The 24,272-nt window shown below is 51.9% G+C and overlaps 6 protein-coding genes across 6 annotated transcripts; 4 read left to right on the top strand and 2 right to left on the bottom strand.

Moving 5' to 3' along the window:
• Positions 1 to 1,928: 1,928 nt before the first annotated feature.
• Positions 1,929 to 3,059, bottom strand: gldB (putative glycerol dehydrogenase (GldB); the record flags this gene model as incomplete). Its single annotated transcript, XM_056930837.1, has 1 exon — positions 1,929 to 3,059. One exon carries the CDS (start codon positions 3,057 to 3,059, stop codon positions 1,929 to 1,931), a length of 1,131 nt encoding a protein of 376 aa, XP_056795130.1.
• Positions 3,060 to 5,263: 2,204 nt separating this feature from the next.
• Positions 5,264 to 6,703, top strand: N7539_001232 (phosphatidyl synthase; the record flags this gene model as incomplete). Its single annotated transcript, XM_056930836.1, has 1 exon — positions 5,264 to 6,703. One exon carries the CDS (start codon positions 5,264 to 5,266, stop codon positions 6,701 to 6,703), a length of 1,440 nt encoding a protein of 479 aa, XP_056795129.1.
• Positions 6,704 to 13,947: 7,244 nt separating this feature from the next.
• On the top strand, positions 13,948 to 16,063 carry N7539_001231 (Leucine Rich Repeat domain protein; the record flags this gene model as incomplete). The annotated part of the gene is made up of 2 exons (XM_056930835.1): positions 13,948 to 14,590; positions 14,673 to 16,063. The coding sequence occupies 2 exons, from the start codon at positions 13,948 to 13,950 to the stop codon at positions 16,061 to 16,063; spliced, it is 2,034 nt and encodes a 677-aa protein (XP_056795128.1).
• Positions 16,064 to 17,032: 969 nt separating this feature from the next.
• N7539_001230 (TFIIH subunit TFB1 family protein) lies at positions 17,033 to 19,041 on the top strand (the record flags this gene model as incomplete). Its single annotated transcript, XM_056930834.1, has 2 exons — positions 17,033 to 17,171; positions 17,255 to 19,041. The coding sequence occupies 2 exons, from the start codon at positions 17,033 to 17,035 to the stop codon at positions 19,039 to 19,041; spliced, it is 1,926 nt and encodes a 641-aa protein (XP_056795127.1).
• Positions 19,042 to 19,673: 632 nt separating this feature from the next.
• dscB lies at positions 19,674 to 20,721 on the top strand (the record flags this gene model as incomplete). The annotated part of the gene is made up of 2 exons (XM_056930833.1): positions 19,674 to 19,940; positions 20,050 to 20,721. 2 exons carry the CDS (start codon positions 19,674 to 19,676, stop codon positions 20,719 to 20,721), a joined length of 939 nt encoding a protein of 312 aa, XP_056795126.1.
• A 519-nt stretch (positions 20,722 to 21,240) lies between these two features.
• Positions 21,241 to 23,489, bottom strand: N7539_001228 (putative PHD finger domain protein (Ing1); the record flags this gene model as incomplete). Its single annotated transcript, XM_056930832.1, has 4 exons — positions 21,241 to 21,998; positions 22,068 to 22,279; positions 22,361 to 23,004; positions 23,091 to 23,489. 4 exons carry the CDS (start codon positions 23,487 to 23,489, stop codon positions 21,241 to 21,243), a joined length of 2,013 nt encoding a protein of 670 aa, XP_056795125.1.
• Between the last annotated feature and the right edge of the window lie 783 nt (positions 23,490 to 24,272).

The raw sequence follows: 24,272 nt of genomic DNA, 5'->3' as shown, positions 1-24,272 counted from the left end.
GTCTCGTCAATTTTGTCTTTCTTTTCTTTTTTTTTGGAGAGAAAGTCTCCGTCTATGAGTTTGTTCATACAGTAATCGTTCTGCACCTCGTTCTCTCGTTTTCTTTTTGCACTTTGTTTGAAGATACCACTTTTGTTCTCTTGTTTTTCTTTTGCTGAAGACTGTGCGCTCAAATGTGCCTTGGTGCTTGTGGGCTAGTCACGACCCTTTCAATCGTTCTTGTGTATTTACTCATGCCCGTCTCGACCTAGCAGTCCGTTGGACCAGGTCTAAATATTCATACCATGCTTCATTGACCCCCGACTCGAAACTAGCCCCAAGTCGTAGCTAAACTGACAATGTGAACTGCTGAACCCCGCGACATAATTCACGAAGACGGCAGTTCTACCCAGTCCTCACCCCGCCAGGCCGCCACATGCTTGCAAGACACACCAAGCGTTGCAAAGTATCGTCACGGAGATTGAACAGTCACCTACGTTCATCTTCAAGTGCTTGACTCTTTGCACTCAGTCGAGTCCGAGGTTCCTGTCGGTTGTCGCCCAGTTTAAGTCGGATCGGGTGGATAGCTTCTACTTGCGAACGGGGTGTTTAACGTCCTGCGAGCTGAGACCTATTCAAATGTCAATTCTCGATATTCTTGGGTGTCTTTCATATCCATTAGAGTGGATTGCTTCACATAACTTTATAGGGAAAATCCCAGACATGGAGCTGTTCTGTCTTGTGAAGGCCTATGGACAAGCTTCGTCATTTCCATCTCGGTAGATTTCACATGAACAATCCAGGCTCTATGGATGGATGTATGTAGTATGTACCATGTAGTATCCGTACGGCGTACAGACTACACTCTAGTTCTACAGTATGCCATGGCCTTATGCCTGTGATCTGTCTCCTGCGTAAATAAAAGACGGGACAATCTCCCCCCCCAGGTAGACTGGTAGAGATCCAACATCTCCAATTCATTTCGAATGACTTGGAGCCCTTTAGGTACCTGGACCCTGGTACCTCGCAGGTTCAAGGTTCGAAGTGGCACTTCCGGATCTGCCCACCGGTCACACCGGTTGATTCCGACCTGGTTTCATTGTCCCGCAGCCGGTCCAAGTCGCGTGTATTTCCATCCTTCACCTCTCCTGCTTTGCATAGGGTCCGCTTGGATGTACGTCGTATATAGACCTTCCAGTCTACGTGCGGTGGCAATGGCACGAGTACACAGTACTTACTACTCAGACCATCAATGTTTCCACTACCTCGGATGATCCATTCCGCTGGCGATGGTCAAAACCGCACCCGGTCAGAAATGAATCTCGTAAGTTCTTCCGTGATTGTTGACGCTGCTATGACCGCCTGGCCCGCTTGTTATCCACCTTTGTGCCCTCTCGGCTTGTCGAGCAATCCCGCCAAGACGCAACAAAAGTGGACTGTGGAGATGGATGATCCCAGGAGAGGGAAGTGGAGCTTCGATCCTTGAGGAGGGCGGGATGACATCTTCATTGCATCGTGCAATCAGGAATCTCGTTCGCTGGCCAGTTGTCCATGTTGGAATCGAGTGAATTGGAAGGCTTACATAAATATACGCAGGAGGGGTGTCCGTACCTGTCGGAGGTAGGTTTGAGTATGACTGTGGATGGATATTGGACAGATCATTGGCTTACGAAGATGAGAAGGGAACCTTATGAATTGGCATAGTCGGGTCGTGTAGACGTTGGAACGTCTACCCACTCCGTCTAGTGTATGCTTACGTCTGGTCTGTTGCAGAGCTGTAAATTCCCAGGTCAACTATCAGATAGCTGGGGGTCTGATTCGCGGACGAAGACTTCACATGATCTGTCATCATCAATTGGTAAGATTATATCCGTTTGCTTCTAAAAATTCATAGCTGAAATTCGTTAAACCATTTTGTCATAAGCCCCACAAGTCCCAGGTCTCAATTCTTAAGCAGACAGGTTCTTGGCGGTCTCCTCGGGCCAAACATCATAACCAAAGGTGTCCTTCATGTTCACAAAGCGGAAGTGACGGTCCTTGGCGACGCTGTTGACGGCCTCAAAGTCCTCGTCGGTCAGTTCGATGCTGTTGAAGTTGGACTCGATACGCTTGGGGTTGGAGCTCTTGGGGAGAACGACGTAGCCACGGCGGATACCCCAGGCGATCAGCACTTGAGCCAGGGTGTTGCCGCCCTTCTCGGCAATGTCGTTCAAAGTCTTGTTCTCAGAGACACGCTCGCCGGTGGTGGGCACCTGGTTCTGGGAGCCGAGCGGCGAGTAGGCCTGGGGCATGATGTTGTGGTCAAAGCAGTACTTGACCAGCTCCTCGTTGGGCAGGAAGGGGTGGATCTCAATCTGGTTGACGGCGGGCTGAACCTTGGCGATCTTGGCCAATTGCTCCAGGTTGGGGATGGTCCAGTTGGAGACACCAATGGCCTTGGCCTTGCCGTCGGCATGGAGCTTCTCCATGGCGCGCCATGTCTCCTCGGGGTTCTCGGTAAGGTCCTTGAGGATCACGTACTGGAAAGCAACATCGACTGGAGTGTTAGAATACGGCACTCGACCTGGCGGGCTTGGGGAGGGGCAAGTCTCTCGAGGACGAGGAAATGATTTGATTGACTTCCAAGTCACCTCGCTATCGAAGACAAGCCAACGAGGGTGCAATTGACTCACCTTTCCATCAGGGCCAATCTTGGGCTTGTCCTGGCCGTCCTTCTCCGCAGCAATGGGCCAGTGGACCAGGAACAGGTCAACGTAGTCGAGTTGCAGACGCTTCAGAGAGTCGTTGACCGACCAGAGGACGTCGTCGTAGCGGTGCAAGTGGTTCCAGACCTTGGTCGTGACGAAGAGGTCCTCACGCTTGACGGAGGTGTTCTCTTTGAGGAAGTCTCGAATCGCATCACCCACCTCGTCCTCGTTCTGGTAGAACCAAGCACAGTCGAGGTGACGGTATCCGGTGCGCAGAGCAGTGGTGACGGCATTGTAGGTCTCACCCTTGGAGCCCTCGCTGGCAAAGGTGCCGAAGCCAACAGCGGGGATCTTGACCCCGTTGTTCAATGTGAAGGTCTTTCCGTTGGACATGGTGACAGTGGGATGATGAAGAGAAGGATGGCAAGTGTTGTTTGTGCAGCTCAGAGAATGTGTGGAAGAGAGAAAGAGGAAGCGTTTCGCGACGCTGGGGGTTTGGCAGTTAAGAAGTAGTGGTCGGTGGGGTTGCTCTGATTTTCGGGGAGACAGGTGATGACGCTGCCGGTAGTCTGGTACTGCAGAGGTGGGGTCGGAGGGGCACTACGATTCGGCCTTTCGGGATCAGACACACGCCTCGTATATACTGCGGGCGGACAAGAGAGATCCGTTGCGCTCGGTAGGTCACTTATAACTCCATACCGCAACGTACGAGATACTCCGGGCAGAGTGTGATGGTTATCAATTCATTGACAGTCTGTCTAGTCATATTTGATCAAGGGCTCAATCCATTGATTCCTCTGATATGAGGAGTAGAGATGGACCGGTCAACTCTCTTCCGTAGCATTGGCAACCGCTATTCAACAAGACCTTTGGATTAGATCAACAGTCTCTTCGGTACTTAGTCCATGGAAGAATACCCATCATATCCGCTTCATAAACAGCCCTCGTGCAAGTGAAGACTCCGTCAAGGTAGGGGTGAAGCATTGGCTTGGCTGCTCTATAGACAGGATGATCTTTCATGAATAGAGTCCACCGTCATCCCGTCGGGGTCCCGACTCACTGGTCTCTCAATGCTCAAGATTCTCAGACAACCACAGATCATGGTGGGAAGGCAAGCACTTCTAGAAGGTTGGACAAGATGATTTCATGAGACAGCACAGGACTCAGTATGTTTACTATGTGGTCCTACGTCCTACGATATGGTGGTGCAGCCGAGTCCACGGTCCCTGGAGGATCACATACCCATGACATCACCCTCGTGATTTGTCCATCCGCTCCTGAGAATGCCTTCCAAGTCCAACAGAATGGAAATCGTGCAAAGCCCAAAATGGGCAGGACTGGAAAGAAAAAAAAAAAGAAAAAAGAAAAAAGCGAGAATCTGTGGAAAATTCCACTGCAGATTCAGTCATTGGCGCAATGGACTCACCAACGGTTCCACGGGAGAAGTGTTCAGGCACCCAATCGGCTGCTCTCAGGTGGGTCTGAGCTCAGCTCCATCCGAGTCGGGACCCACTTGGTGGTTTGCACAGGGTTTGGTGGCTGCCGAAGTCAGTCAGTCTAGCGCAGAATGTCGGGGGTGCGTCTACCCTGGACACTCTGACTGAAGTACTGTCCAACCGACTCTTCTCTGTGTCTCCGAAGAAGTGACGACTTGTTTGAGACCTAACTTGCAACACATTTGCCAGATACCAGTCGGTAGCACTGAGTTTATATATGACAGGAGCAAACCGGAGTGGACTGAGTGGTAACAAGTTAACAACTCACCCAGACGGCCTATCCGGGGAAGAGGTCAGGTCAAAGTACACTTGCGAGGGACCTACTAAGTTGGTGGTAGTAACGTAGAACGATTGCTGACGCAGGGGCTCGGGAGAAATCCCGAGCCTCCTTGCTTCATTCCGACAAGCTTGTCCGGGCCGTTCCCTTCTCGTAGATGTAAACCCCCGCGTACAAACGATGGACACTACTGGTTCGTACTGGGTAAATGATGGCTGATACGGTTTCGCCTCGCAGAGACATCTCTCCATGTGTAGAAATACGCATCTCTCATTGAAGGTCCCGACGGGCTCGCTGCCAAGTGAGGCCGATATTCTCCCAGGAGAGATCCGATCCCGGTGGAGTCCGTTCCCGTACCTCAATGGATGAGCCACACCCGACCTATTTTCTTTTTGAGCCTTATTTCTTGTTTTTTTTTTTTTTTTTTTGATGACTTTTTCAATTTTGAATTATTTAACCCCGTTCCGAGATGCGATGAGACCTCTCTTCTGGCAGTTAGAGATCAGTATCAGACACTATTCGCTTTCCTTATCGACCTGACAGAGGTACACCTTTCAGGAAATATCCGGATTCCAAGATACTTAAAAAGCCACGAGCCCTGAGCACGCCTATCACCTTTTCCCCGTCTTCAACAATCGGCTTCTCCAACTTGTTACAGGTCTTTTGTTTCCAAACCCGCAATTGGGCAATAGATTGAAGTCTCAATTGTCCACATCTTTGTATTTGACGGAATTATCCATAGTCACTCCACATTTGCCTTCCAACACTACTACTCCCGACCTCCTTTCCACTCATCTTTTTCCAGCAAGCCTAGGTCCTTCACTATGCCTCACTACGATGAAGAGGAGTCCACCGCAGAGCTAGTAGCTCCGGATGTTCCCTTGGCGAGTCATTCTGGCTTGTCCCCCCGGGCTGCTGCCCTGCCAATTCCCAGTCATGCAGACAACACCATCAGTATCCCAGCCTCGCGCAGCTCCATGGGTGATGCGGGCTCCCTGATGCACAATTTGAGTCTCTCGCCTTCAACGAAGGCGCGGCGAGGCTCGCGAAACTCCTTCGGGACCTCACTGCCCATTCCGCGCTCGCCCCGTCGATCCCGGGCCTCATTGCAGCGGGCTGCCCCGGCCGTATCGCGGGATATCCTGGCCTCCCAGGTGCAGGATATGGCCAAGGAGAAAGTGGCGAATGCCAAGAACATGGCGTTTGTCTTTGACATTGACGGTGTGCTGGCACACGGCAATGAGCCCATTGAACCAGCCAAGGAGGCCCTGAAGATGCTCAATGGTGACAATGAGCTCGGGATCAAGATCCCTTACATTTTACTCACCAACGGCGGCGGAAAGCCCGAGGTTGCCCGTTGTGAGCAACTGTCGGAGATCCTGGAAGTGCCCATCTCGACGGATCAGTTTATCCAGTCGCACACTCCCATGCAGGCCCTTGCAGAGTACTATGAGACGGTACTGGTCTGCGGCGGTGAAGGTGTACAGGCCCGTGAAGTAGCTCAAACCTATGGTTTCAAGAACCCCGTCCATCCCAAGGATATCCTCGCCTGGGACCCGAGCGCTTCACCGTGGCGAGTGTTCTCTGACGCAGACCGCGCCATGACAAAGCCGCAGGACTTTTCCCAGATCAAGTTCGACGCGATCCTGGTCTTTGCAGACTCGCGCGACTACGCCACCGACATGCAATTGATTCTCGACCTGCTGCTCGCAGAAGACGGCAAGCTCCTCACTCGCGCCCAGGATCCCGTCTCCAGCCGGATCCCCATCTACTTCTCCCAGGGTGACTTGGTCTTCCCAACCGAGCACAAGGGCCCTCCCCGATTGACCCAGGGCGCCTTTCGCATTGCCATCGAAGCCCAATACAAGGCCCTCACAGGCGTTGAACTGGAGCGCGTTGTCTACGGCAAGCCCGAGCGCGCGACCTACACCTACGCTGATGAAGTGCTGCGGTCGTGGATGGAGCAAATCCACAATGAGAACAAGCTGCCTCAAAACATTTACATGATTGGCGATAACCCCCAGTCTGACATTGTGGGAGGCAACATGTACGGCTGGAACACGTGCCTGGTGCGTACGGGTGTGTTTCAGGGCAAAGACGGCGAGAACGACAAGAACAACCCTGCTAGCTTTGGTGTGTTCGACAACGTCTTGGAGGCTGTCAAGGCCGCGGTTCGAAGAGAGCTCGGCCAAGAGTTCAAGCTGAAGTGGAACCCCAAGGTGAACCCTATCCTTAGTGGTGATGACGATTCGGCCGTTGAATAGATGAAAGATATTGCGGGGAGTCGTGATTTCCATGAGGAGCCATTCCCATGAGGAGCCATTCCCACGAGGGATTGTTCCTTTAATTTCGAAGATGTGTATTCTGTATGATTACTGCACGGGCATCTGTCATCATTTCTCGAGATCTCAATGTGGAGGGGATAGATTCGGCTTGAGTTTTTTTTTTTTTTGATTCCACAGGCGTTAAATTAGACCATGGTTACGAATTTGGCTTGAATGTTTCCCCTGCGTTTTGAATAGGTAGTTTTTCATGCATATTCTAGACTCGAAGCTGGAGGCAGCACCTTATTGCAATTGACCAACACCTTCATTCCGATTCCTTCTTCCCTCTTGGAGCCTCCCACAATTCTTCTCGTCATTCGTTCATGATTGATGTTGATGAATACTCACCATCATGGGGGATCTCCGCTTCATACTTCGACTTCAATCTATCTTGAATCAGTCATTCCTGACATACTCATAGCTCTCCGGCCTCTCCCCTTTGCGAGAATTACCTATGAACAGTGAGTCTTGAAACACACCTGACGCTCAAACACCGTGGGGTTTCTTGGCCCTAAAAGTGCATCTTAGTCGAATATCCTACTCTTGTGTCTTCGCTATTAGGCAACTCGTCAAAAAAAACTTTTCTGCCAAAGGTGACACCAACATCGCCATGATGGAGGACAAAATTTGTGGCTCGTCAATCACGATCCACGAGGTCTGCTTCCCATTCCCAAAGAACTAGCTACCTAGCAGTGTAGTTCTTAGATTTTCTGCTCCTCGGTTGGACCTAGGTAATACCTGATATCAAAAATTTACTTCTCAATATCTCGGACATGCCGTCCATCATACTAGGATTCAACGTTCAGATCAAATGGAGAAGAGTTCCCGAAACTTCTCAATTGTCTCATTTTACGAGACACGCATTCCGATTTCCAAAATGTGTTCCATACCCTCCTTCTGCCTTCAGTCTGTGTCTATCTTTGTTTGCACGATGCTTGACTCAATCCCAGGGACATGGTGCTGGTATCCGGGTACGTCTTCCAACCCTCCCATCTCCAGTGCTGCATGTTGCCGAAGGGGTCCGGGATCTGGGCTTCCGCGCGAGCATCAATGTCTGGGGAATATCTTTTGGACAACTTCAGTGGTCCGGGTGTTATGTGTGGAGATTCCAGACGTCCGATCATGACTCAAGTCCATGTTTTTGGGAGAAAAGGGGAGTGCAAAGTACGGGGCATGTCTCGGGCTGTTGCGAGTCATGAAGGTCTCTCCAGAACGGCGGAAAGGGAATCTAGAATTCTTGGAATGTTTGATTTGGATCTCATGGCATGATAGGAAGAACTCGACTATGGGTGATGCGGGTCTTATATGATGTGATCGATCCGCCGGATAAGGCTTTGGATGGCAGTTGAAATTTACGATCCTGTGATTTTTCCATGGAAGAACTTGATCGTTGTCGATTTGAGGTATAAGGTATTCAATACCATTAAATGGTTCTTGGCATCATCATCTCCAGGTATCAAGTAGGGCATAGAATGAAAAAAACCGACTCATCCAAGGCTCAGCTTTGACTAGATCTGAGTTCTCAGCGGGAGGAGACATTGCCGACGTGAGGAAGCAGTGGACGTCTTTCCAGAAGACTGGAGGGCTACGATCTTCTGGAAAAAGCCCGTGATACTCATCAATGAGCGACAAAAGCTGACATACTCCTCAGAATGCGCATATTTTCTGTCCGTCTGCGGAATTCATCGACTCGCTTCCAATGAGCCACTTGCAGACGTCTGTCTTTTGACGTATGTGCCCAGTTTCTCTTTTGCGCCTTGGCATAAAGCTCAATGTGGTGAGTATGCGTACATTGTCCCCCCGACACTCTCCTCTTTACTGTTTGGCATTCTCTATATCGTAATGAAAGGAATACTCCTCACCACCTATTATCTAGGTAGATAACTTTCTTCTAGTTGATTTGAGATGGAATTCTCGAATTCTCAACTCCTCAACTCCAATTGGCGTTGATCAATTACACTGATGTCGAGAAGGGCAACGGCTATCTTCTCTTGAGCGCAGGGCGAGAATATAAAAATGGTCTGTGAGACCTTGGGTTCTTCCATTGCGTAAGGCTAACCGATCGCCAATACCCATCCACTGATCCTTACGGACCACCACTTGTGGTTTCCATGTGCTAACACGCTTTTTCGTGAATATCCACGTCAACGCCCGCGACTTCGGGATCTGTATCCGCATCCAGGTCGGCACCAGGACACAGAGAGATGCAGACCTCGCACATGTACGCTAGGTAAATCCATCTAGTCCATCAGGATCCCATCTTGGGCAATCAATCACCTGTCTAAGGGCCGAGACCTAGGGTCCCGCTTCAGCCCAGCGCGCCTACACGTCCCAGCTTGAGACAGACACTGTACATCCGTGATGCAGGACTGCATGCCCGTGTCTGAAGATTTTCCTCTTTCCATCGAGTCCTTGGCATGATACCCCGAGCGGAGACCCTGGCCTCCAGTCTTTGCTTCTCGCCGAGAGTAGCAGTGGTGCGCTCATCAAGGGGCTTACATCGTTCGAGGCAAAGGATTTCACGTCGCGAGGACGCCACCCTTCAGAGCAATCAGCAAACAAGCGGGATGACGGTACACTTGTACAATGACGTTTTGATCCTCCGGAAGACCTGGCTTGACACAGGACTCTCAGCTACGGTGCATTGCACATGCTTGTGTCGTTGTTGGCTCGTAGCAGACCGTGACATTTCGGTTTCTCTGACAGGCTCGGTATGGGAAGTTCCGTGGGGGAAGTGAGCTTGGACTGTAGTATAGGTCGTGAGGCAGGCTTGTTCGCAAGTTTTCCATGCAGCATGAAGAACCCTCAACATCAATAGCTTGTAACTCCCAAGGCGAGAAAGGAAGAGTCAAAGTTCCGGCGTAGACCAGATCAACATGTCGAAGGACACTTTGAGCTTTGCCAGTAGGCCTGCTTACCGGGTTCTTCCTCGCAACTCTTACGGCCGAGTGGTCCGGGACCGTTCCTTGGATTGACACCGCGAGAGTGACGGTTGATCCTGAGAGCTGCAGACGTACTGTCTAGCGCCACCTGCTTGACTGACCATGCCCCAAATTCCAATTGGACTGATCATGTGATGAGACGAGACGATCGCACTGGACCAAGTCTTGTACAATATCACATGCAAGGAGGAAAGTACCCCAAGAGCTCATGAACAACCCGCCCTATCTTGGCAATTCCACCGCCATTCCACCGCTTTTTGCAAGTGGTGCACCTCCCGCGAGTTCTGGTCGTCGATCATCGTGCAGGTGATTGACCGAAGGGATGGACACGATGCCTTCCCATCCTGGCGGACAAAGGAATGCCAAGCTTTGGGAATTGTACAGTACATATCTACGCTGAGCGGAAAGTCTGGACATGCCGCCACATGCTTCAATTCCTCGTCGTGCAGAAAGTGCAGAGTGCCGAGAAGCTTCCCCTTCCAAGTATTGATGAGGCGTGACTGTACGGTGTACTCTACGGTGGATACGGTAGGTGAGCCTCGCGATCCCAGCCTTCCGGTTCCCAGCCTCACCAGGGAGTAAGCGAAGAGCGGCCTTCAACCTTTCGGTGTTCTCCGCTCGCGAACGATCGTCCTTCGCTTAGAGTCGGAGGTCCAGGGAGAAACCAAGCCTTTGCCAAATGCTGTCGGCACGGGACTGTTGCACATACGCCGGCAGTACTGCGGGACACGGAGAACCAAATCTCAACTTGCATGCTGCATCCTGAACTACAGAGCCGAGACCACATCGCTGTTCGCATCGGGACTCATTCCCTTTTCATCGGGGACCAGCTCGTCACCAGGACATCGTTGTCGAGTGGGATTGATCTCCTGCAACATGAAACGAGGAGTTGCGCCTCAGTCGCATCCGCCTTCTCCTGCAGAAACTACATAGCAATGTACCTCGTATACCTGTTCCGTAGTCGTCTCGCCGAGATGCGAATGTCCATATTGGGGCCATCAAGGAGACACGGGTCAATTTCCTCGACCCATGCAGGCAGTACTCGACCCACTCAAAGACTCATGACAAAGAAAAAAGGGTTTGGCAGGAACCACTAACCGCTAGTCAGTGACACAGTTGCAGTGAGCAACCAGTGTGGCATGTCCGTCGTCAATGGACGTCTCCGTCGACGAGGGTGCGCGGGCGTGGAGAGGTCAGCTCGAATCCAATGCAGGTTGTTTATTCACGAGCAGGTTTCGCGGTCCCGGGACCTCGAGGCTTGTCCGGTACTTCCACACATCGTGGCTAGTCATAATGTGGAAGCTGGATCAACTGACTCGGGGGCAGTTGAAAGTCAATTCTGGTCGATTCTCACGTCGCCCATGAAATGCCACCATCCTCGATGGGCTGTCCCACCAAAATATGGGGAAGCTTGTCAAAGACACTCCAGAGTCGACAGGTCATGAGACCGAGTCAGGTGATTGCTGTTAGGTAATGGATCGCCCGCTCCCCCGCATGATCGGCCGCGTGAGCGAATGGCACCTGCAGGCAGCCCCTCGATGTGATTACCCAACAAGAACTTGGACTGCACTTTTGCGGTCTGGGGTAAAAGAAAAACAAAATCTTTTCGACAATCTATTACGACAGTAGTACATTTACTACTGTAGTACTAAGGAGTGAGTACAGAAGTGCACAAATTAATATATCCCCAGCCACTGCGTGCCAAGAAGATGTCTCTTTCGGGATCAAGGGTGCGTTGCCTGCCTTGAAGGTTCAGAATCTGTGTGTCGTATGGATCATGGAGCTGGAAGACATACTAGGGTACTACCCAACTGTTTTAGTGTCTAGTCTACTGTCTACTGTCTACAACACCGGGCGATCAACGACTGAGTCTGTTACAGGTATTGTTGACTGCCCCCCCCCTAACACTACTGTAGTAGTGTAGTCAGTAGTCAATGTAGTGAGCCTAGTGACCAGTTGGCCTATTGAAGGACCTCGTTGTCCGAGACCTTAACGGTGGTCATAATAATCAATACTACGAACGCAACCAAGTCCCGGGGTGAGCTGGCAGTCATGTTAACCAAAAGAGGGCTAGCCCACTGGCTACTGCTGGCCTAAACCCAGAACGGTAGAGGGCGATGGTTAGTCACGGGGATCACTGACCCCGTCGATGGTTCGCTAGTCATACTCAAAACTCCTTTGTACTTCCGCTCAGTGCGCTGGGTCAGTAGCTACTAGCTACTAGCCAGTCGATTATTGAAAGTGGAAATGGTCAGATCGGCACTGTCAATTCACGTGTCTATGCTTGTATCCATATCAGCGAGTCGCTTGCGCGAAGACGCTGAAGCACGCACTTCTTATTGTGCATTGCCTAATCGGGGGCTCCTTCGACGGCAGCTATTCTAATTATGTCATAAAAATCCCGAAGCGGGAACGGGTCCCTCTGGGAATCGGGGTCGTCCGGTCGGAGATGAAGAACTCATCTTTCTTTTTCCAAGGGTCAAAGCCCCCCCCCCCAGGGCCAGATTCGAAAGGGTGTGTGATGATGAAGAGAAATTCGTGATGCTCTGGTCGCGTTTTCTTTCGTTTTCACATCGCGCTTCATGTTAGCCCTTCCAACGCTGGAACAAGCTCACGTCTCTCAGACTGAGGCTGATCGACGGAACCCCTGCTTTCGAGTATTGTGGTCGCAACCCCAGGTGACGCCATGCGCTGGCCGCTTGCATAATTCAAAGTCAAAAATGGTGCCCAAAATAAAAGGTCCGATCTGATTACCATTTTGGGAAGAAGACGATCTAGGAGGAGCGGAGTACATGATCAGATTGTAATTTACACGGAAGTGATTGTTCGAGTTGAACGTGATTCCCCTGAGAAGAATGATTGTGATTTTACAATCATGATCGGACGGTCGGCGACGCAAGGTCTTCGTCAGTGGATGCGAGCAATTGAGCCAACCTCCAACCTGAGGCTCATTTATCTTGACGGAGCCTCCAGCGTCAATTCGAATATGCTGCATCTGCTGAATATCAGAGAGAATGCCGCTTCATGGATAGATACTTGTTGGTCCAGAGTCCAGATTCAGTCGACGTCGCCCAGACTTACCCGGCAGTGACTTGAGATGCCGTAGTGGCCAGAGTCCAGTGGCTCTTGAATTCTTGTTGTCGATATGATGGAAAGCCCATGCGTTCTCCCTATACCTAAGTACATACACTGAACAGTGTAGTCCATAGGAACTGGCGGTCATCTCATTTACGTTCGGCATGTTTATACTGTCATTGAAGTCAAGATTCCATCACCGCCACACTAACGCGAACGACTCCGTAAATTCTGCATCTCCAAAAATGCCATTTAGAGTGGGTTTCCTCTTTGGGCTGCGGCCCATACCCAGATTTTTGGGATTTTCTATTTCTCTTTTTTCGCTCTCTTTTCACCTTCGCCGTTCCAAGGTGAGTCGTCGCCTCCAGTCACCCAGACATCTTGACCTCCTTCAACTGCCACCGACTTGAGATAATTGTTCGCATTTTCGCCTCTGCAAATTCGGGACCTTGGAAGCAGTCATCGTATCGCTTGGCCGATTCCTTCATTCAGTGAAACGTCTTTCGTCGAACCCGCTGACCACGACCGTCAGTACACCATCACCCTCAACACTGACCTCACCGACATCGCCACGAGTCAGGACCAGCAGGACTCTCTCACACACAGATTTCCAGAAGTCCTCGGTGAGTCGGCACTCCTCGTGGTCCGACACTTCCTACAGTCGCAAATCCCCGTTTTTCTAGGCGTTGTGTCCACTCAACCGCGACGGCCTCCCTCACTGGGCGTGTGGAACGCCGGCACGGGCTTTTCTGTGACTAAGAACTTTGCCTTTTTTTTTTCTTTTTCCCCGCCGCCCCTCCCATCGAACTACGCCAAAACTATAGCCCTAAGCCGTCGCGATCCTCCTCTAGTCAACCTTCCATTCTCTCCAACTGGACTACAGTACCGCCGTGCGCCGCTCTGCCCTGGTGTCGCTTGACCGAAAACTCTTTTCCGCTTGAAATCCGGGGAAGCTGTGACATTTTACTCCCTCACTCTTCGCACGTTCTCTGCGATTCTAGAAAGGAAAATTACTCTATTTTTTTGACCCTTCCTGTTGGGGGGCCTTTGTGTTCCCACTCGACTTCACGTCCTGTACCGACTTGTCCACGCTGCCGCCCCCCCCCCGGTTGGGACCTCTTCTTCCAGGACCCGCTCTCTTTTTTCCCCCTTGGACTTTCTTTCACGATGGCTTCTGTTTCCGCTCCCTCGGTGGCTCCTCTGCACATCAAGCAGATCAACACCCGCTTGTCGAACTCGTCGTTCGCCGATACTCTCTCGCGCGATTCGTCTCCTTCGCCTTGCGATACCCCGGACGGATCTAGGTCGAGCAGCCGCCGGCGCCCATCTTTTGGCTCGATCAAGGAAGACGTTGACGGTATGTTGTTGATTGTCGTGGTCTGCGCGATGATCGGTGGTGGCGAATCGCTCTCTGTATCCCAATCGCGTGTGAATGCTCGCTTACATATCTTTTGTCGGTTTCCAGGCATTGCGCAGTCATTTGTCGATACTCAGCACGTGTCTTCCCCAAAGGAGTCTCCTAGGCCGACTGCGCAGGAAATGCAGCAAACCCCCGACTTCTGCTGCCCGTGCGGTGGATTTCTGGGCTGGAAACAGATCCGGCTTGGTGGAAAGAGTCTGAGCCGCAGCTATGGCGACCTTCGCAGTCTGGGAGGCATGCAGTCGAAAGGTTGGGCGTGGGAGTCGCATGACCATGCTCCAAAGCTAGGCGTACCCAAGGTCCCGGAGGTGCAGGCGGTGGTAGAGCCAGTGCAGGAAGAGCAACAGCCGGGCTCTTCGCCGCTGGAGAGACTACCACCAGAGCTTCTCGGTAAGTCACCGCGCCCAACGAGCCCTGTGTATCAGACAAAAGTATCCCTTCCCAGTGCCTGTATGCTAATCCCTGCCCATAGACCAATGCATCTCCTACTTGGCCATCGATCTCCCACCCAATGGCTACACACCTCGCAATGTGGATCTTGTATCGTGCTTGCTCACATCGCGCACATTGCACGCGGCGACTCTCAGCGTGTTGTATCGGAACATGACCTTCCCTCATTCAGTTATCTTCTCCAAAGCTCTCAATCACATGTCGGCCTACCCGGCTCTCGGCACACTGGTGCGCCGACTCGATTTCTCGCACTTCACCTCCGTCGGCCTGGGGCGCACCAAGCAGATGAATGCCGAGATTCAGAATCTGACTTCGCGCACCTTGCTCAAGTGCCTGGATCTGCTGCCTAACCTGAAGGAATGTCTGCTGCAGGAACACCTCGAGGGGGATCTGAGCGTGGATGTGGTGCGCAAGTTGTTCATGGGCCTCCCCAACCTCCGGGCAGTTGACCTGTGCGGCTGTTCCACACAGTCCTTCTCTCAGGTCTTCACCGAAGCTCTGACCGGGGGCCCTGCTCTGCCCCTGAGCATGCCTCATCTTATGCGACTCTCCCTCCACGAATGCAGCACGATCCAAGCGCCAATGTTCGACCTCCTTTTGCCGAGATTGACGAACTTAACCCATCTGGATCTGACCCACACGCAGGTTAACGATTCGGCTCTTTTTTCGATTCCTGAAACGGCTCGCATCACCCATTTAGGCCTCTCGCGTTGCACCCGCTTGCGGAGCTCTGCTTTGGTCGAATTCTTGACCACTCATCCCGCCGTCTGTGATTCTTTGGCTTACTTAAACCTCCTGAATGACCCAACCCGCTTCCGCTTGCTGGAGGAGGACGATGTCACCGCACTGTTGCCGAAATTGCCCTCCTCTCTTCGCTCCTTGAACCTTGGAGGTGCCAAGATCACTTCGGAGCATGTCCCGCTTCTGGTTCCCTTGACTGCTCACCTGGAAGAACTGGGTCTCAGCTCTGCGGATCTATCTGTCAAGGATGTCAACTCATTCTTCTCCCGGTCCTCGGATAATCAAGCCGCGAATGGTGTTGGTCCCAGCACACTCTGCTACCTCGACCTCGCAAAGGTGCCACAGATGACCATCGCCACCATCTTCAACACCAGCACGTGTATGTTGCTCTCGGAGCACAGCTACCCTTTGCAGGTGATTGAGTTCAGTGACAAAATCATTACCCCGTTGCGTGAACGAGCCAAGACACAGCGTGTCTCGGTTGGCTGGACTGTCCGTGACCTTGGCCGCCGCGGGTGGTACGTTCGTGACCCGGCATCCCTTCCCAGTGAACCCGTCGATGATGGTTCGCGCTCCTGGAAAATGGGCGCTCGCTGGTGGGGTATGCGCAAGATTCCCATGGCCGTCGGTGACGTGGGTGGACTCTATGGCCACTACATGTTCAAAAAATGACATGTTCTGGAGACTGCCGTTCAGCTTCTCTACCTTTGCTTTCCGTGTTGGGCCGGAGCGAAGAACTATTACTGATTCTCATTTTTCACCGCGTCTTCCACGTTTTTTTCCCCCCTTTTTGGTTTGTTTGCGGCATCAATACCCTTGCTGATTTCTGCTCCTCTTTTTTCTTTTCTCTTGATCAATCTTCAGCTCTTCGATCATTGCATGCTTGGTCGGTTTTCCTGTGTTTTCTTCCAGAGGGATGGCATTTTCTTTGCTTGCTTTTTGACGACTTGAATGACGATATCCATGGAGTTCCATGCATGGCGGCGCGCAACATGGCTTTCAAAATTCAGCATTCTAGCTCTTGGTTTCGTACGTGGATTGTTGCTCTTCATCTGCGTTGTTTTCTTCCAGGGAATTGTAAAGCATCAGAGACAACTTCAGCGCTGGTTCATCCTGCTGTTGCTCATCGTGGCTCCCAATTTGTCACATGTCATATACTATTACAGGCGTTCTGTGCATCACTCTACTCAATGAAAATTCTTGAAATCCTAATATTCGCTTCTTGTAGAACAACGGAATGTTGTTGTAACCCTATTTGAACCTGATATTCATTGATCGCATCATTAATTGCCCTTGTCAAATATAAGCTGAAATCGCGTAGTTTCTTACTTGTATTGACAAAGTCTTTTACTTTCGAGTAACTAGTACCACTACGACAACGGGGCATCTACATTCCACAGTACCGCTGCCGACTACCTAACCTTCGATAAGGGCCGATGATGTCATCACGTGATGATTAGATTCAAGCACTGCGGCTCTGAACGGTAATTTCATGCTCTGTTCCCAGTCCTGACCCTCTTAAACACGAGGCCTTCTCACCTGCTTCACTGGAGCCTTACTCTCGAGACTCGTCTTTGATCTCGATGGGTGGTTTCATTGTTGCACTGCTCAGGACAGTGGAAGCTGTAGAGACTCGCGAGGATGGCCTCACCGAGTGGAGCTGCATCGTACAAGAAGAAGGATGGCACTCTCGCTCTTTCGCAAGATGAACAGACGCTCACATGGACCCCGGCAGCTGCAGGGCAGCCGGGTGTCAATATTTCTGTCTCTGGAATTACCAGTATGTTTGAAAGCTCCCTTGTGATTTTGCTTTAATCTCTCGGGAGGCAACGATCATGCGACTAATCGCGCAACCTGCTCCAGACTTAAAACAAACCCCGGCCACAAATCCTAAAGTGATGCTCAAGATCTTTGCCCTTGCTCCGAATGCACCGCCTGCCAGTGAGCCGGACCAATATGTATTTCTGTTCACGGCCGGCCCAGACCTAGCGCGCACTCAGGCCGACGCCATCAAGAACGCATTGAGCGCAAGAATGAGTGCAGGAAAAGCGACCACCCCAGCACAAACACCTGTCCCGGGTGCTGTTGGTGCCGGAGGCTTATCCGCTGCCATGGCGATTGCCAATGCCGTCTCCTCGGCGAGTTCATCGAAGAACCCGTGGGATGATGATAACAAGCTGAAGGGGGATGTCGAATTGCAACAGTCTTTGCTAAAGGCTGACCCGTCACTGCAGCGAATGTTCATGGAATCTATTCAGACCAAGCCCGACAGCTTGACCTCTGCCCAGTTCATGTCACAATTCTGGTCGACGCGACTACATCTTCTACGAGCGCATGCGATTGAGCGCGCACAGACTCGCGGCTCTTACAACGTGCTTTCATCCCTCAAGCCTCGCGTCGAAGAGAACGTGACCCGATTGAATATCAGCAAGGAGCAGATCTCGCTGATCTTCTCACAACACCCGCTCGTCAAGCGAGTGTACGACGAGAATGTTCCGAAACTAAGCGAGCAGCAGTTCTGGTCCCGGTTCTTCCAAAGTCGACTGTTCAAGAAGCTGCGTGGGGAGCGTATCTCTGAGACAGATGCGACAGATGCGATCTTGGATAAGTATCTTCGGGAAGAAAATACGGCTTCTGCTCGCAACGCTTACGTGCCACACTTTATGGACTTGGCTGGAAATGAAGTCCACCATAGTCAACGCCAGGGTAACAGGCCGGACATGGATATGCGGCCCTCGGGTGCCGACAAGGTACCCATCATTCGGACTTTGAATAGCTTGAGCGAGAAGATCATGTCCAATGTTGCCCCGGCCGATGGAGATGTGACCGCGCCGATTGGCATAGATGAGGAGACCTGGCAGAGCATGCAACTTCGGGATTTGCAGGGCGATGAAGAGCAGACTCGTGTCACTCTGAATATTCGCGATCAAAATCGATTTTTCTCCCAGACCCAGGAGGACGAGCAAGCTCGCGCTTTCGCCAAGCGGGATCCGGAGCAGGTGCTCAAAACACTTCGATCTGATATTGCACAGAACTTACCCCTCGGAGGCGATGCTCCACTTCAGAAGCTGGTTGACCCAGGCGATGATGAAGACGAGGAGATGGAGGACGCACCGGCCAGTCAGCGACCCGTTGGTTCGTCCGCCGCCCTCCATGACGCATTTGCTCAAATTCTGGGCGCTGTTCGCGAGCAGCGAGAGCAGACGAATGAAAAAGCTGCTTCCGACACCTTTGGTCTATCGCCTGGTCTTTACGACCGGTTGACCTTGACTCATGCGACGTCAACCGAGTTCCTTCACCAATTCTGGCACGCTTTTCTTTCTGGCAACCCCGAGCGTGCGGGTGAAGTACAGTCGCTTTCTGAGTCTCTAAGTCGCGCCATGGAGCGCATTAAAGCCGTTGCCAATGACGCCGAAGCTGAGCGGCAGGTGGAGGTGGATCGAAGAAAACATGCGGCGCGCGAATACTACGAAAAGACTAAGCGCAAGCCTCGATTAAATTTGGACGACATTGAAGGTGGCGAGAAAGTGGTGCATCAGCTGCTGGGTCCAACTATTCGAGCCTTGGAGGTTGCACTGAATCGATACAGAAGCGCCCTGGAAGCGGAAAAGGCGGAAGTAGCTCGAGAAGCAAGTACGCCAGCTAATTAGAAACATTCTCCCTCACGAATATCGCCCTTGAGATGACCCTGGATCTTTCATCAAGACCGCAATTCGCGTCGATGGACGAAGACATGTTCGTTCTGTAGTTGAGGCTCCCCGCTTTGTACAATATAATAATTGCGTGCTGGCTGTAAGCGTCTATATGTTTCCATTGAATCGGGTGTAAGTGGGCCAGCATTGTCAACGTATCCAACAGCCTGCTGTGTCTTGTTTGTCAGCCACGTGGAGCAGGATACTAGTACTTTCATGGAGAATATCTCGCAGAGCTAGTCACCAAACTGCCTGATCGGCATGCCGAGGTACCCCGGATTTTCCGGGTTCCGATGCCAATCTGGCCTCGAGCTTATCCACTCCAGAGTGTAGAGAGCTTCCACCTTTCCTAAGCACTTACTTTGCTGCACATTTCCTTTCCTTTCCACAAACCACTGAGCAGTCCAATCTCACTCCAATCGGATTCCCCAACCCTAAAAGTCATACTCTGAACGACACCCTCGTACTTGTTTTATCCGAACATCCCTCCTCATCGAAACACGACACACTCCCCCTCCCCACTCTCATCGCAAGCTTACACAACCAAATAACCCCGACAATTTGTCAACCCGCGGGGCGCGCCATCCACGATGCTCACATCCGGGTTCACGAACACCCCAATTACCAAAGGTCTCCTCATCTACACCATCGGCTCGTCAATTGCCCTCTCCATATTCGATATCAAATACCTTGCGCCGATTCATGTATCGCCGCACTTTTGGCCCTATGCGCAATTCTGGCGCGCTCTGACCTGGCATGTGGCGGGGTTTACGAACTCCACGGAGGCTTTGTTTGCGGCAATGCTAGTGTATCATCTTAGAGTGATTGAGCGGGCTTGGGGGAAGAGGAAAATGGCGGTAAGTTTCGCAGGGCGCATTTTGTGTGGCTCAGAGGAGGATGCTTGTCTCTCTTCCCGACTGTTGGAATGGAACCCGATTTTTTGATGCCTTTCTCTCGTGTTCTTAGACCTTTCTTTTGACAACATTACCGTATACAACACTCCTTCCGCCCATTCTTCTGGCGCTATTCGTGCGTCCTCTCTCTCTCAACGCGCTCAACTATCTTCCCTCGGGGCCAACGGCAATGATCTTCGCCTTGCTCGCACAGTACTACGCTACCGTTCCGCATACTTTTCGCATTCGCATCGGTACCAGCACCTCTTCCTCTTCATCACCCGACTCAACCTCCACAACAACCCAACCACCAAGCGCAAATACCAGCACCAGCACCAGCACCAGCACCAACACACCAAGCTCTAAACCCCCGTCCCCAAGTCTAACAATCCTCCTCTCCGACAAAACAACCACGTACCTCGTCGCAGCACAGCTCGCGCTCTCCCAGTTCCCGCACATGCTCCTCCCCTCCGCAATCGGCTGGTTTATTGGAATGGCCTGGCGCGCGGAACTTCTGCCCGGCCTTTCGCCGGCGACGCATGGCTTCCGGGTTCCTGCGTGGATCGTGGGAGAAAGGGAGCGTCGCGTTCGGGGTGAAGCTGATGGGAGTGGGAGGGGGGTCCGTGCAGGCGGAGGTGGCGAGACGGAGCGGTTTGAGGATATGAGGAGGAGGTTGGAGGGGGAGGTTGCTGCGTCGGCGTCCGGGATGGATAATCTTGGTGGGGATCGGAGGAGGAGAGCGTAGATGGTATGGGGTGGTTACGACTTCATGGAGAGAGCGGATGTTTTGATTGAAATTCATCGTGGAGAGAAGATCGCAAGAAAAACAAAACAAAACAAAGAACAAGGGAGCAAGAGAAAAAAGAGCAAGGCGGAGAAGGATATCTCGGGGTTCGAGATGTGGGAATTGGCAATTGTTGTTCCCGCTTTCCTTAGCGACACTCTGTGTTAGGAATGGAAGGGCTCCTTTGATGTGTTTACATCGCTATTGGGATGATTGTCAAGATAAGACTGATTCACATCATACTCAACGGACCCTATGAGAGACAACACTAAAGACCAAAGCCAGGCTTTGATCATGATACCTTCCGTGTTAGGCCCAGCAACTACGTCTTACTAGTGCCAACAGCCAAGCGTGGGCCAAGAAAATTCTGGTCATTAGACGTCCAATGATGGATTCAGGTACTAGTAGTTTCGCACCAGACCTGAGCAACACAGACTAGATATCTGAATTCAGAATCTGGAGCTCTCAAGTGTCCCCACGTTATAGCAACTCTCTAGCTACAAGAGAACAGCCGAATTCATCGCCCGTTGCGGCTTCGTCGCATGTTCTCTTTACACTCAGTGCAATACCATTTAACTGGAGGAGCGTTAGTCTTTGTATCATCGAGAAGGGGCAAGTCTCGCGCAGAGAACACGAGGAAGAGAATTTCTGGGTGAGAGAGAACTGACCATTCTTTCCAGGGGGTTTGGTCATTCCAACACATGACAAGTGGAACCACTCCCGTGGACAATTATCGTTGTCACAGGCCACCATTTCGCCAAAGCTAACCTCGTTGCAGTAGCAGTATCTTGGCTCTTGTTCTTCGTCTTCGTCATCTCCCTCCTGCAAGGATTCGTCGTCAGATGGAATGACGGGCTGCACTGGAGGTTTCTTGGCCGTGCGCTTAGGCGCTGAATCCTGTCCTCGGCTGGGTCTTGAGCGAGATGAAGTAGGCTCGGCAATCGTGGAAAGGAGAGGAGTGGAGGTCTTGGAACTCCGGCCCTTGTTTGTTGTGGTTGCTGTCGTTGTCGTTGTCGTCGTTGTCGTTGTCGTCGCTGCTGCTGTCGCCGTGGCGGTCGAAGGCGTCTTTGTGGGTTGCGACTCGATAACCTCCGTGGGCCGATCCTCTTCGCGTTTGCTAGTGGCCGAGGTATTCGGCCGAGCTGCGGACTCGTTCTCGGAAGCTCGTGATTCGATGGTTGCAGGTTCATTTTTAACTAGCTCACGGGCAGCAGTAGATCGCGACTCCGTAGGTTTGGCTGAAGCAGTAGTTGGTCAGCCGCGCTGGACAAGATAAAGCATTTGGAGTGACATTTGTCGGGACTTACTGGAGTTGGATTGATTAACGCGAGTGGAAGCAGATGAAGTTGGTCGCTGTCGAGAGCTGTTTGTCTGAGTACCCGTCTGCTGGGCTCTCGATGATTGAGGGCGTGTGGTATTAGGTCCTGGGCTAGCAGCACTACGTGCCTGGTTGCTGAAAGTACCGATGAGAGGCGAGGGAGCCAAAACAGGTGAGCCGGCGTTCGAGGTAACAGCGGTCCTGTACACGTCACAATTTAGCCGACTGCAACATGAGATTCAAGAGGATTTGCGACGCATGGGAAGGGGTCAGAAAACATACTTCTTGCGAGCCGTAGCTGCGTTCGGGTTCGGAGCGCGAGACCTCTTCTTTTCACCCCCTTCTTTATTGGCCCCACGCTGCCCACCGGCGTTACTGGCTGAGCGCTCCATGGGCGTACTTCCCTCTGTAGGCGCAGGCCGTTCGACCTTGCGTCGCTTGGGCGCAGCAGTCTCCCCCGTCGCATTTTCTCCACGGACTTTTCCTGTATTGGTCTTGCGGGGCGCACGACCCTCCTCGTAATCGGCATCGGCATTCGGTCTTCGAGCGCGAGCCCTAACAGCTTCCCGCCGTGCCTCGCTTCGACTCGCAGCTTCTGCCTCGTGGAGTACGTGTGATAAATCTTGTCGCTGAGACACGGCTTCACGACGTGGACGTTCATTCGTCGCAGCCTTCGCTGCGCTCTTATTTGAGTATGCCCAGTGCGTAAGACTGCCCAAGCGAGCCTCGTCGCTGATCTCGCCTGCGATGTAAGGGAAAACGGTATCCAAGCGGATGACCTGGCGGTCCAATTCCTCGTTCGCATTCGAAATCACATGGTTTTTCTCGTCGGCGGTCATCATCAGATCGGTCAGACTTTGCCGTACACGATCGAAGAGGAGCCGACGATTCTTACTGTCAGGCGACTCTGGAGGCTGGGCGAAGTCCTGAGAAACAGAGAGCGGGGTAAGTCAAAAATCAATTTGAACGATTAGAGTACAGCCAGAACTGGCGATGAGGATCCGGTACTCACCTTGGGCAAGACATCCTCGCGTACGACGCCTGCAACAATCGGAGCGGGGTGGGCCGGGTGCGGCACAGGTTGCGACTCAGAAGCAACCTGCAGGAGCTGAAGTAGGTTTTCTTCCAGCGCCCACGCTTTGGCGTCAACCTCCTTCAGCAGCGAGTTGTGTCTGCGGAATTCGCGTGGTAAAGCAGTAATCGCGTCCGTGAAGTGTGTAAGCGCAGGGTAGAAGCCATGCGGAACAGGGGTAGTCGAGGGAACTTCTGCAGCTTGTCCACGACCCAAACCAAACGAAGACCGACCAACCGTTTTGGACGTCCGAGATGGATTTGTGCGCGTCTGTCTGGTGGATTGACGGGTGCTTTGACCCTGTTGCGAGTTTGGGGCAGTTGAAGACACGGCCGACATGGTGTGCAAATGAGGAGGGCGGGAAAACGGACTGCGACTGAGAATGACGACTAAGCAGCAAGCACCGATGGTTAGGTCGTACCAGATGGACGATTAGGTAATCCAATGCTGATTGCTAGCATATCACTGGGATCTAATCAACAAGGCGCACACAATTCGTCCAACGTAAGCTCTCAAGGGCAGATGTTCAACACATGAAGACGTGATAAGTATGCCGGAAACTTTGCGTGCGGAGAAGAGCCCACGGGATCAGGTGAGAGTTATCGCCTGAAATATGAGGCGGCCGAGACAACCACGCGCGACTCATCATTGCTACTGAGTTGGCTGCCGGTCCAGCGTTTCATGACGTCAGCCCCCTTTTTGTGTAGTAGCGACCGGGCATTTTACATGTTCGATCTACCACACTTGAAATTCAAGAATTACATTGGATAGCCCAGACATTCACCATTGTACCAATTGCTAGCTTGAGTGGGATTTTGTTTGGAGACCCTGATAGTACTGGGGGTAGTTTTCCGTGATTTTATGGACATAGCGATACCTAGAACGTGGGCCTAAAACAAGCTTCGGGAGAATTGCCTATATTCTCATGCATTCCAGACCAGACCGGATTACCTAGTTCGTGCATTGCGGACGAACTACCAGCAGGGGTCTGCAGGGCAACCTTAAATTTGAGGACAGCATGTGCGAATTTCAATCTTACGAATAAGGACCGTTATATTGCAGGTTGGAAAGGATGTCTCTCACAATGCAACTGTCAATGGAATTTGTATTTTACAAAACAAA

This window comes from Penicillium diatomitis (genome assembly GCF_028827545.1).
Source record: "Penicillium diatomitis strain IBT 30728 chromosome Unknown utg000001l_segment0_segment0, whole genome shotgun sequence".
NCBI lineage: Eukaryota > Fungi > Ascomycota > Eurotiomycetes > Eurotiales > Aspergillaceae > Penicillium > Penicillium diatomitis.
This window is presented reverse-complemented; position numbering and strand designations above follow the sequence as displayed.